The sequence below is a fragment of the Papio anubis genome, chromosome 6 (genome assembly GCF_008728515.1).
Source record: "Papio anubis isolate 15944 chromosome 6, Panubis1.0, whole genome shotgun sequence".
Classification (NCBI taxonomy): domain Eukaryota; kingdom Metazoa; phylum Chordata; class Mammalia; order Primates; family Cercopithecidae; genus Papio; species Papio anubis.
This window is the reverse complement of record NC_044981.1, coordinates 52,778,093-52,792,158: the sequence shown is the minus strand read 5'-3', so window position 1 is coordinate 52,792,158 and position 14,066 is coordinate 52,778,093. Positions and strand designations below refer to the sequence as shown.

The window sequence follows — 14,066 nt, the reverse complement described above, 5'->3', positions numbered from 1 at the left end:
ATGTATAATGCAGCCCTCTGTAGGGAGGCAAGGCACTATTTCATCCATTTTTCTGTGCCTTTGAGCACAAAGTACATGCCAGAAACTATGACAGGAACAAATATTGACCCTGAACCTATACTCAAGTTATTTACATTTTGGTTGAATGACACTACTAATTTCATTAGTATATAATAAGATCCATTGTAGAGACAAGCACAAAGTGTTATTGTTGCAAACATAAAAGGGAAATTAATTCTGCACGGAAATCAAGGAAAATTTCACAGATACGAAGTTTTTACCTGACATTTGTTTGGCATTCTAGATGGAAAGACTTGATAACCATTTGCATCAGAGGAATTATCACCTAGCTAAGTGGAAAAGTATAACAGAGCATGGTGTACCTGGGGAACGGAGACTAGTTTTATATATTAGGAGCATTATGGCTGGGTAGAGTGGCAGATGCTGGCAGGACATGAGTGTATAAAAGTAGCACGTCAAAACTAACTCATGAAAGGCCAGTGTGCTATGGTTAGAACACTGAATTGTACTCTGGAGATAATTAGGAGGACTGGAGATTCACAGATTCTGAAAACGAGCAGGCTTGGGGAACGCTGATATGATGAAGTAAATTTGCCTAGGCTTTTAACAGACAAACTAGAATTCAAGGGAGTCTTTTTTATATCAGACCCATGTCCTCTTAAATTATTTTGTTGAGTGAGGCAAAGGATTGATAAAACAAGCTAATAACACAAAAAAGTCAGTAAAGCAGTGTTTAACTTAGCTTTTAATTGTCAAGTTCAAATATATTTATATACAGATATTATGAAACATAATTTTAAAACCCTATTTCCTTAGACTTTTTTTAACTTCAGCCAATTCTTTACACTGCTAATATTACAAAGATAAGACATCATACCCAAATCGAAAGTCCTTAAAAGTATTAAAAATTATACTTGAAAATATAACATTTATTTTAGAATATGATAGTTTTAAGTAGTTTTTAAATTGTTTTAGCTACAGCAGAGCTATATACGTTTCAGAAAGTCAACTATTCTTGATTCTTGACGTTTATACTTACACTGGAAGAGACTCTGTAAGGAGGAGAACATTGGTAGATCCTGTTAGATTTTTCTATGTTGTTGGGACATGGCTTTGTGGCATGCCGTTTTCCTCTCCCATCAGACCTGCTTGCCATGGCACATCCATTGTTGGCATTTTGGTCTTTGAAAAGTGGATAGCATGCATGGGATACCAGTCTATGAGGAATAAGCAAAGAAGCAAAGATAATATTTAGGAGATGTTATAATATCCTGTTTATATTTAATCTTACTGAATTAAACATTCATAAATTATTCTGGTTACTTACATGCATAATTTTCAAAATACTGACTGGCTCCAACACAGAAGCTCAGTGACATTATACTCTTCCCTACCCTCCTCTTATTTCTTCATTATAATTTTAAAAATCTTGTTTGATCAATTTTTAATAAATAATTCTATCTGTAGTGTAGAATTTCCTGAAGATAAAAAGTGGTTGTCAATATTAAGTATGTGGTAATATTAATAGGGAAAGGACCCCATTCAACCTGTATATATAATTATAATTTGGAAGAGCTAAATTTAATATAAACAAGACATTGAATCTGACTACTCCCAGATGGAATATTAAAATTACGTAAGCTGTAGCTTTAAAGCTTTTATTTTGTTTTGTTTTTGTATTTTTATAATTTTATTAAGTTATAGATATGTTCACATAATACAAACTATTATATATCTGTAGCTTGTGGTACTTTGGGGGAAAATAGTATAATATTAATATAATTTTAAAAGTTAATAAAGTAGAAAACTATCACACATGTATTATCTAAAAGAGAAAATGATTTTGATTTCTGATTTTGAAACTAAACATAGCAAAGCACAAATTATTTGGCACCAATTCAAACATGATAATATCGAATAAAAAGGTAAATTGTAAGGGAAATAAAATCATGGTAATGGCATTGTAGATACTCTATGCTGAAATGACCATAGAAGTATCCACTAGGATTGATTCATGAAAATGTAATAGTTTCCAACACAATATGAGAATCTGAGGAAAGAACATGACAAAAGCAAAACCATTGAAAACACTCAAACAACCTAAAAAATATTGTATTAAATGCATTACATTTGTATTAAATGATGAGTGCTGTGGACTGAATGGTGTCACATTAAAATTCATATGTTGAAGCACTTATACCCAATGTAATGATATTTGGAGGTAGGCCTTCGGGAGATAATTAACTTTAAAGGATGTTATGAGGGTAGGGCCATCATAGATGTGATTAGTGACCTTATAAGAAAAGGAAGAAACCAGAGCTCTCTTTCATCATGTGAGGACACTGTGAGAAGGTGTCCATCTGAAAGCCAGAAAGAGAGCCCTCACCAAGAACCAGATCAGCCTGGTCCTGGATTTTGCAGCCTCCAAAACATCAGTGTTTGCTGTTGAAGCCCCTCAGTCTACGGAATTTTGTTACAGCACCCCAAGCAGTCCAATACAATGAGATTTAGTTGGGTCTCAACGATAATTTACATTTTCAAGCTATTAAAGGGCTGTTATTTTTTTATCATAATACAGCACTAGTACACAAGGAAAGTATCAGCCCAAGTTGGCTATTCAAAGTACCACATTTTAGGCAAAACATATGAAAAAATTTAAAGCAATTTATTGCAACCCATCAAAATCTGACATCCACTATTTTCTATAGCATCTAACTGGTCCTATAGCAGACCCAGAGCACTGAGTGGATGATGAAGAGCAGGTGAGCGGTACATAGAGACGCCACTGTTTATCAGCTGCAGCTTCCTTAGCTGAGTAACTCAGCTTTTTAGTAGATCAGCTCTTACAGCGGACACAAGGATGTTATATGGGTATCAGCCTACCTGAAAGTGAGGAAATGCAGCCACCCATTTTTCATCAAATGGGGTGGAGACAATGAACCATACTGATGAGTTAAAACAACTGTAGATTATTTCCTTATATTATTATTCTTATTTTTAGCCTAATTTTACCTGATATTATCTATTCCTCAATCTGGTAACTGAAAAGCACAGCAGAGAGATCAGCAACCGTGATTACTTTATTCTGTCTGTGGGGACTCACTTGGCTCAGAGCAACAAGAAAATAATATTTACTTGAGTCTTCAAAACTAAAATTCATATTAATTTAGCTAGAAACGTATACATTCCTCAAGTGTTTCTAGTAGCTTCTAATCTCAATACATAACAAGTATAGTATATATTTAAATGTAGCATAATATTTATATTCATGTAGCTGTAGTATATATATTTTTAAGTACTTTTTTGTAAAAATCTTGGGATTAATTATTTTCCTTGTTCTAACACAATGAACCACTCATAAAAATCCTAGAAACACATGTTGAGCAGCTATTTACCCACGTTTTCTCAGGTACCACCAAGCCCTATCGATGCTTCCACTATTGCACCCATGACGGTTCTTGGCACAGCAAGAGATCAAATTCTGAGGGGATAGATTGGCCGTGTATCGACCCTTAGACTGAATTGCTATTCGGTCAGCAGCCACACCTGTTTCAAATAGAATATCAATTAATATTCAAATGGTACACAGTATTTCTAATAAGATACATAACCTTTTTGTTTGAACCCTAACGTAGTCTTTAAAACTGTGTGTAATTTATAATTAAAGCCAAAGAGCATTAATATATTTATGTATTCTAGCCAGTTGAACTGTGTCATACTTTCAGTCATAATTTTTGTCCTATTTTGATATTACTCAATTGTCCTATTGACTTCAAAGATTTTTCCAGTTTCTTGTTCCTTTGATGTTCTATATATTCCTGAACACTCCTCATTAGGGAATCTGTCAAGTGAAACTCTTGGAGGGCAAGAGCCATATGTTCCTTATATTTCTATTTCCTGTACCTAAAACAGTATCATGCATATAGTCATGGGAAAATACATATTTTCTAAATGAATTTAACTAAACTGGGGCAACTGAGAAAACTAACCATAGAAATATTCGTTGGAAATTCATCCACAGTCATCTGATATATTGGAGTAAAACTGAATCCTTTGTTTTTAAACTGGTATCTAGTTTAACTACCCAGGAGGCCATACTTAAGCTAATCCAGACTAACATGAATCAATCTTATACAGTATCTAAAGGCTACATAGCACACTTTTGTGTTCATAATATAAATGAAAATTATTATCTTAATCTTGTTTTAGCAGACATGGAATTCAGCTTGATTATACATATATATAAAATGAAATGAATATATTTATTCAGTTACAATTACTAACTGTTGTAACTACTATTAACTAATACCATTAGTTACATATAATATAGTTCATTATATATAGCTATATAAGTAATTATGTATATACAATCTAATAGCTATATATATAACTGATGATATGTAATGCTATATACAACTAATAATATAGTTATGACTACCGTATTATTAACTAATATCATTAGTTATATATATATATATACACACACACAGTTTTTATTATTAAAACTTCTATTCATTTGTTATATGATTCCCTAGAATTGTAATTGTTATTGGTTCATTCCTTTCCTCAACACATTTATTAAACACCTACTAACTGACAGGCACTGTAGCACTGGAAATTACAATGATGAACAAGAAACAAGGGAGACATAGTTCTGCCCTCTTAGAATAACAGACCAGGGAAACTAATCAACCAGTAGCAAAATCCTACAGATGCCATCATTTTGATCATGGTACCAAAATAAACTAATGTGAGTGATCAGATTATGAAAAAATTGGGGTGGTACTATTTTAGTACAGACTTTTTCGTTGAAAATCTGGTACAGTCTTGTTGAATATCTGGTACAGTCTTGTTCAGTCTTGTTCTAAGTGAGTTTCTTACTCACTTTTAATTAAAGGAACAAAATAATAACCTTTCTTCTATTCATTCACTTTTCTTAGTGAAAGTTTTAGCTTTTTTTCTCATCAAAATTGTCAGTGTCCTGAAATCCCTCAAGGTGCTAATTAAAAATTTTTCTAAAATAATTCATTTAATTCATTTACATATCTATCTTTGTATACACATGGTTTTAATGTAACTATGGCATATTACAATGCTGTAGGGCAATTGCTGGCATTCTTTAGATGCTCAATATGTGTTAAATCTATAACCTCCAACTCCCTACTAAATTTCAATCTACTATTGCAAATAGTAGGATATATTTCATAGGAGCAAATGGCATTATACGACTTCTGATAGTCTCAAGAAAATAATTCCCTATTTCATTAAAGAAAGGAGAAATTCTTTGATGCTTTGACATTCAGCACAGGGGTTTAGAATGAAATTGAAATTTTTAAAAATGGTGTAACTGTGTTTTCATTCAGAAAATACTTTTATAGTGTAGAGAAAACAGTAATCCAGAAGTTAGAAGCCTGGTCTCTAGGATTATTTCTGATATTTCTCATCTTTTGGCTTCAGATAAGCCACTTTACCTATTTGGGCCTCCATTATAATATTAGAGGCTTGAAAAAGGTGACCTTTAAAATCTCTTCCAACCTCATGAATCTGTAGATTTCAAATAAAAGATAAGTGTTTTAAATCATCATGTTATTCAATATGTTGCTCTTATACCGACATTTCTGAATCTCAATGATGGTTTAGCCAAAATTCACTTGAAATATTTAGAAAAGGTCAGAAGATTTAAGAATGACTCAGTTCAACCAATTGTTTTCCACTCTCTTCTTAAAAACTCTCACTGGACGGTACCTCTGAGACACACTCTATTCTTTCCCTTGCTTATTTTATTCCATCTTCAAATGTATGTGAAACACATCACTCCCACTGCTCCAAACACCTGTATCTCTTCGGCTTCTGAAAAATAGCTTGAATTTGATTGGATTACACAACTTTTAAAAATATATGTGCCTATTTTTAAGAGTCTTATTTATTCCATTTTATAGCTTTTAGTTTCTCTGAGAGATAATCTATTTTAGTAACTAATACTTCTCGACACAATTTCTTAGATCTTTACAATAATTTAGTTCATTTTTTTCTTTATTTAACACAAAAAAAAATTGCCCTAATTTATCATACTGAATTCACAGGATACAAAACTATGTCCTTTGGAATCACAAAAGGAAACCTGTCTCTGGTGTTCCGTGTATTAGGTAGGGGAACAATCCTGACTTGGCGCAGTGCAGAGGCTATCTGTGGGATTGAGACCTGGGAACACCAAAATATATCCTCCACTCTAGCGAGTTGCTTTCAGTATTTCACCATGAATGTTTTTCCTTACACATCTTCAGAAATACTGGCATAATGTAAATTGTAAGCAAAATTCTTATAGATCACCCACTAGGTGTAACACATTAACCACATGAACACAAAATGGCAAACGGTTTATTACATTAAACCTTTCTCCACCCATTTGAAAGAACCTTAATCTTCTTTTTATTATCTGGCCTTAGCTATCAATAGACAAACAAATTTTAGCTCAGAAAGGTCTCCATGTGGGTCCCTGACGCATCAAGTACAGCATAAGATAGCCAGAGAGGGAGTGTAGACAGCAATGAATTAACAAATGTAGCCTCTTGGGGTGAGCTTGGCTACCATTATGATTCTAACAAAGGCATTTCTGGAGTTGTCTGATTGATATCCTGGAGCAATGATACTTAGACACAGACGTCAGCATTTCTCTGTCCCAGGCTATGCTGCCTTTCATAGCTGGCTTCTCGAAGAGCCTATGTACTTGTTCACAATCCTTCAATGGCTTTAAACTGTCTTTGAACACTGTTGAAATTAACTGCAAACCCTAGAGCATGGTTTTGTGAAGATAATTGAATGACAGCCAATCATCATCATGTTAGGTTTCATTTAATTGCTAAAATATATTCAACATTCCTTTGAGGATAATTTTGGAGACCTAATTTGAGGGTTAGCCTGTAACTAATTTATTGGATTTGTGAATTTATATGAAAGTAACTATAAAAGAGTCATTGCTTATACTTTTTGAGTAACAGTAGACTTAATTTGGAAGCTATTCTTATTAAAAGATCAGTTACATTACTTTTGAGTCAGAACCTGTGTATTTGCTTATATTTATTTAAAATGAAATAAAATCCATTTGATCCATTATTATTTAGGTTTAAAGTCTTACTTTACATCGAATTAGATTAATAACTGTTTTTGCAAATTGTATAAAGAGTAAAGAATAGGAGGATTATGTGGGTGTGTCTACATGTATATTAGAATTATAAATAATATATGAATAAAGAAGAACCTTAATCCTTTCTTTATTATCTGGCCTTAACTCTGAATAGATAAACACATTTTAGCAACTTTATTTTGTCACTCTTGTGATTCACTCTCTATTTAAAATTGCACCCTAAAAATAAAAAACAACTTTTAGACTAAAAATGGGTTTTTAATATAATCTTTAGGTTATATTCTTCAGTCACAATGAGATTTTATTTGATCATATGCTAATATTTAATATTCTAATTGTTAAAATCGTTTAATTATTCTCTCAGTCTCTAGAGCCAAAAGGAGTAGTTTAAAAGAAAAGAATTAAAATGACTTTATTACTTGCAGTGGAAAATGCCCAGGATGCAGCACAATTTTTTTGATCCAATGGGCCATGAGTCCATCCAGGCCATTTATAAGAAGCAACAAAAAACTCTGGAAGGTCAGTTGTTGCAGGCAAAGGAGCCTAAAGAGGAAGAAGAGGTACATTTATGAGATTTTCTCAAAAAAGTCTCAATAGGAAAATGTCATGCCCTTTTATAAAGTTATAATTATTTTTTAAATTATTTTATACATTCAAGTTTCCAGATGAACTATTGCTACGTGGGATTTATATTTCACTATATGGTTAAAAACAACAATTCAATATGGGGACTCATAACCTAATACAAAGTCATGAGAAAAACACATAGAATGGTTTTTCTGGGTTACTACTTAGTGCAGTAATATCAGCCAATGTTTCTATCACCTTGAATCAGAGTTTTGCTCATCCATAGGAAGACCACATGGTGTTATTCAAATTTGTCCTCATAAAGAACATTTACTTCTCTGTCTCTCCTATTTTAAAGAGTGTATGTGATTCTGAGATGAAATTAATTTTGAAAAGGTGCATTTATGATAATTATTTATGATAATTATATATTGTATGTCCCCCAAGGAACACATCAATTTTACACCAGCTATTAGGAAATAAAACTGCGATGAATTGGTTGATATTTATAAAATACTTGAAGACTAAAAAGGACTTCAGGGCCGGGCACGGTGGCTCACGCCTGTAATCCCGGCACTTTGGGAGGCCAAAGCGGGTAGATCACAAGGTCAGGAGTTTGAGACTAGCCTGACCAACATAGTGAAAACCTGTCTCTACTAAAAATACAAAAAATTAGCCGGGCGTGGTGGCGGGCACCTGTAATCCCAGCTAGTCAGGAGGCTGAGGTGGGAGAATTGCTTGAACCTGGGAGGCAGAGGTTGCAGGAGGTTGCACTGAGCCGAGATAGCGCCACTGCACTCCAGCCTGGGCAACAGTGCGAGACTCCATCTCAAAAAGAAAAAATAAATAAGAAAGAAAAAAAGGACTTCTGGAAGTGTGTAAAAGCAACTGTGCAAAAGTATGATGTCTTAAGAGTCCAGGTTAAAGCCCTGGCAAAGTCCGTTTTGGCTGCCATCTTTCCAAGAAGCCAATTAAATTGTATGAAACTTGTTCTGTTCATTTCATTAAAAAAAACTAGAACCCAATAACCTGTTATTTCCCAAACTTTCTAAAGAGATGACTTTCACTTCCAAAAATAATCGGGCTTAAATCAAATAACGATTTGTTTATTAATTGTTCATCAGTTGTTTATATATGTTCACACGCACACACCAATCATTTCTGAGCGTTCTTTAAAGTTTTGAAAGTGTTTTAATGTTTTAATACTCATTATTTTATTTTGTCTTCTCAATATTCCTGTGTGATATACTCATGGACAAACATTATTAACTCTTTTTTATAAATGAGAAAACTAACTTTTAACAGTTAAAAGGCATGTTGAGTCCCTTAGTTAAACAAGAAATGCTCCTAGGACTACACTCAGGCTTCAAAATTCTTAACTTGCATCATTTCTATTGTTTCCCTGCTTTATCAGAAATAAATGGCTAATTTGCAGCAGAAGTAAAATGTTAAAAATCTTTACCAATTTAAAAGTTTTATGATTGTGCCTTGAGCCAGTCATATTACTGATCTGGTTGGTATCTTGCATTAAAAAAAAAAAAAAATTACTTCTGATAAGTACATAATAGCTTCCAGGACTAAAACAAGGCACGTTTAGAATTTACACATCTGCTTGAAAAGGTTTTCATCCAAAATAATTTATAAATTTGTATTTTACTAGGGGAGTTCAGTTTTGACTTCAAAAACTATTACCACCTGATAAGAAAATTATTATATCCTGAGGTCCATTACTGCTGTTTAGATGATGGAAGAAAGTGCCAAAAACACCAAGCAGATCATTGTGAAGTGCTGGCATGATAACTTCAAGTATGGTATCATAGACAGCTAAGTGATTTGGGGGTTTCGATGTCATCAGATGGACTGCATTGCAGAATCTTAGGGTTGGGGCAGAATACATTTATTGCTCTGGGTAGATAATTTGAGAGATACAGACTCACTTTTGAAAGGTGCCTTCCGAGCTGGGGCAGAAATATACATATCTTAAAACTCATACCCTCCAATTTTGTATTATTTGTCAGTGTGCCTTTAAGTATTTATAATACTAAGTTGCCTCGTGTTTTCAGAAAAATAAGTGGAGTGTCAATTGTTATTTTATCACTCAAAAATTTCAATTTAATGACAAAGCTAGGATATTTTCCTTCTCTTCTACTGATACAATAAACATGTAACTATTACTTTAAACATAATTCAGCAGGGTTCGGTTATTTAGAAATTGACCTCCACATTTGAAAGCCTACCAGAGTTCTTTGCATATGGGAGATACTCAATAAATTTTTAATAATAGTAATGAAATACACATCTATCAGGTAAAAGTATGTTTTCCTCCATAGGCACATTAAGTTAAATTATAATACCAGCATGCATTTGTTGCTTTTATGATTTATTCTTTAAAAATGAAAAAATATAAATGGTGAATCCTTCTCAATAAGACAAGACAATAGTGAAACAACAAGCAAAATAACATTTTTATTAAAACCTTATTTACCAATCCACTAAGCCAGATCAATTTATGAAGATCATCTGTTGGATTTTCAAGACTTTTACCATTTATTTATTACTACTTTTACTAAAAATGAGCTCCTAGGATTTGAGGTCCAGCAGGTACATATTTTTTTATTTGCTTCATGATATCAGCTAATCTGATACTATAAAACCACAGAAAATTTTCTATTTCATTATTTCATAATTACTGTATTTCTCTGTAAAGTAAATTGTTTAGAGTTTGTAAATAAAGGCAAGCATCACAGAATAACAGCTGTAAGGAATTGGTAATAGAAGTTTGGCTTTAATGAATGATACATTTGTTTTTAATTTATTTTGCTTAGTAAAGCAAAAGAATCAAGAAGATCACCTGATAGTGACAGAAATTCCAAAATGACACTGGCTTAAGTAGGTAGAAATTCATTTTTAAGAAAGACTTATATGATTTCATATAGATACGCTTAATTCTTTTAATTGTTGAAAAATATTTTAATCAGGATCTAACTATATTTCCAAATCAGTATTAGCCAAATTCGATGTTCAATGTGAACAGTCTCCCTGCTTCAGTATTTCCATTTAAAAATGAGAAATTAAAGACACTGTGGGCAAATATGAGAATTAAATACAGCAATAAACACTGGAGAATTGTATAACATTTGCATTTAATTAAATTAAAATCTCTAAAAGAGTGGTGGAAATGTAATCATAGCGTAGCTTGAGATAAACTGATCAATTCTCTCAGGAACCTCAGAATAAATTCTAAACATTCTTACAATTGAGTCTATATCTACACAATATCCTCTGCGTGCATCAGCCCCTCTATTTGTAGTTGTATTTCCCCCCACCCATTTAAACTTGGATGCTCACAGTGACCTGATAACCAAATGAAGCAACAGAGAATTAAATTCTGTTATGATCTTTACAATCTAAGATCAGTGGCTATGAATACCAAGAAATTTTGGAACTATTTGATACTGGGGATGAAAGGGCTAATTTTCTAGTTGCTAATGACTAAATGAATTTCTCATCTTCAACAATATTTGTCTTTATGCCTTACCTTTAAAAGAGGTATTCTTTGATAAGTCTCTAGTTTTTTATTATATATTATATACATATTAGAGTAATATTTTAATAATCTACTTCTTATAAAGATCAATATGTACAGTAATTGCCTATTTCCCAACCCCACCCTGCACCCCCCTGAACCCCCCTACCCAGGCTGCTATCACTAAGTTCTACCCTGTGGAATGTAAGGAGAAGCATCATTTGGCAGCTTCTGAGATCTTTCCTTAAGAGACAGCTGGCACTTGACTTTTGCTCCTTTGTCTTGATCTTTTGTATTTTTCTGCTGGCAGAAATGTAGGCATTACAGATGGACATAGAGCAGTCCTGTTGAACCATTACATGACCTTGGAAATAAAGGTGCTGGGCAATGGAACAACAAGAAGAATGAAGTGTGGGTATCCAATACCACAGAGTACAATTCCAGCACAGGGCTACCCACTTCCAGATTTACTGGTGAGAATTCAGTTTCTATCTCATTTAAGCAACTGTCATTTTGAATTTTTGTCACTCTCAGTTGAGCCTAATCAAAACTAAAACAGCACACATAATTGCCATTAAAGTTGCTAGGGCAATGTCATATTTCATTGAACCCAAGGCATCATCAAATGTAAGAAAGCATCTCAATTTCAGATGTGTTAACGAGTGAAAAAAATATGCATCTGAAAATGGATGAACTGTGATATTTCCTTAAATGAGTTCGTTAAAACACTAGTTCTGAGGAATTTTAATAGGTAATTACAAAAGGAGTGAATAAAATCGTTCTGAGAAACACCGGTTTTGAAAATTAGATTTTTGTCTTCACTGCATTATTTTTTACAAACTGCTAACTGTATATGAGCTCTAAAACATGGTAATAATGTTCATGATGTTAAATGTTCAGGATTTGGTCCAATGCAAAATATTTTATTTTATTTCATTTACTTCATATCATTTTTATTGTGAAGCAGATCAATGAACTAATCTTTTTTTTTTTTTTTTGAGACAGTCTTGCTCTGTCGCCCAGGAGTGCAGTGGCAGGATCTAGGCTCACTGCAACCTCCACCTCCCGGGTTCAAATGGTTCTCCTGCCTCAGCCTCCCGAGTACCTGGGACTACAAGTGCGCACCACCATGCCCTGCTAATTTTTCTTTTAGTAGAGACGGGGTTTCACCGTGTTAATTGGGATCGTCTCAATCTCCCGCCCTTGTGATCCGCTCACCTAGGCCTCCCAAAGGCGTGAGCCACTGCGCCCGGCCGAACTAGTGTTTTATGGAACATAACTTTGGGACAAGACAGAGCCAGAAATGGAGAGGCCAGAGAATAGGTGCCTGTACTATGAACACACAAAATGATTTTAGGAATCTACTTTTTAACAGCCTAAAATATCTATTCATAGAGAAGAAAATAATACATTTTTACATTTATTTTTGAAGATTTGTCCTCCAGTGATCAATTAGGTTCCACTGTGCTGTTCAAGCCATATTCAATTTTACCACAGTGTTATTCATCAGACTGTGACTAGTGCAGAAATATCAAATTGAAAACGTGAAAATTGATTTGAGCGATAAGACATTCATTCTGCTACAAGTGCGGGTGAATAAGGAGTGAGGCCAGGTGTATATTTTCTAAAGTTTACCGAAGGGTGTGAGGTTCCATTCTGAGAGGGCCAGAAATAGTAAGAAGAAAGAAACACAAGTTTGACGCTCTTTGAATTGTAAAATTCTTAATTCAGTGACAGCAAAAACAACTATCATCCTACTGTGTCCTCAGCTTTTCCCTACATGGATGAAAAAATTCTGAGATGAACTGAAGGAAACATGTACAAACACAGACTCCACCGTAGCATCTGGTCCTGCCCCTCTTCCTCTCTTCTACTGCACCATCAGCCCTGCCTGTATTCCAGAAGCCTGATGCCATTTGCCTTACATTCATGTGTGTGGGAGCTAAACATCAATTTTAGGGAGAAAATGGTCATTATTGCTCAATATTACATAAAGTATGTAACTATATAACTGTGTTTTTCCCTTTTATGCTCAACATTTTGGTTTCTACAGAGGCTTCTGTTTATATAAGACATATGGTATTGCAATCAAGTAGGAGATGTTTGTTCAGACAGGGTTATTCCTAGTCAAATCAAAAATTTCAAATCCCAGCCGGGCACAGTGACTCACATCTGTAATCCCAACATTTGGGAAGCCGAAGCGGGTGGATCACCTGAGGGCAGGAGTTCGAGACCAGCCTGACCAACATGACATAAACCCTGTCTCTACTAAAAATACAAAGATTAGCCGGGCTTGGTGGCAGGTGCCTGTAATCCCAGCTACTCAGGAGGCTGAGGCAGGGAGAATTGCCTCAGAAATCGGGAGGCAGAGGTTGCAGGGAGCAGAGATAGCAGCGCTGCACTCCAGAGTGGCAACAGAGCAGGACTCTGTCTCAAAATATATATACACACACACACACACACACACACACACACATATATTCAAATATATTCAAATATATATATATTCAAATCCCATGAACAATAAAAACTAAACTTGGAAAATTACTTTAAGATTTTCAAAGATATTTCTTATGCCTCAATACTTGGCCGTCATTGAAATATATTTCTGAAAGGAAAAAAGAAATCCTTATATTATTACTAATGACTAGAGAAAAAAATCCAGGCTATCAACTGCTATGTGTTATCTAGAGAATAATAAAGTATCCAGATGGTTAAAAAAAATTTCCATTTCTCACCTCAAAAATCATTGGCTTTAAAAGACTTTTTATTATAAAATAAATAAAGTATTATTTTATTTTAACTTCC

At 33.9% G+C, this 14,066-nt stretch overlaps 1 protein-coding gene across 2 annotated transcripts in view; it reads right to left on the bottom strand.

Moving 5' to 3' along the window:
• TINAG (tubulointerstitial nephritis antigen) overlaps window positions 1–14,066 on the bottom strand; it is an 82,841-nt gene that overhangs the window by 40,128 nt on the left and 28,647 nt on the right. For both annotated transcript variants that reach the window (XM_017957953.3, XM_003897752.5), the window contains exons 5-7: window positions 7,585–7,708; window positions 3,417–3,567; window positions 1,061–1,238 (exon numbers count right to left, since the gene is read on the bottom strand). In XM_017957953.3, the coding sequence (XP_017813442.1) occupies window positions 1,061–1,238; window positions 3,417–3,567; window positions 7,585–7,708 (453 nt within the window). The remainder of the gene's footprint in view (window positions 1–1,060; window positions 1,239–3,416; window positions 3,568–7,584; window positions 7,709–14,066) is intronic.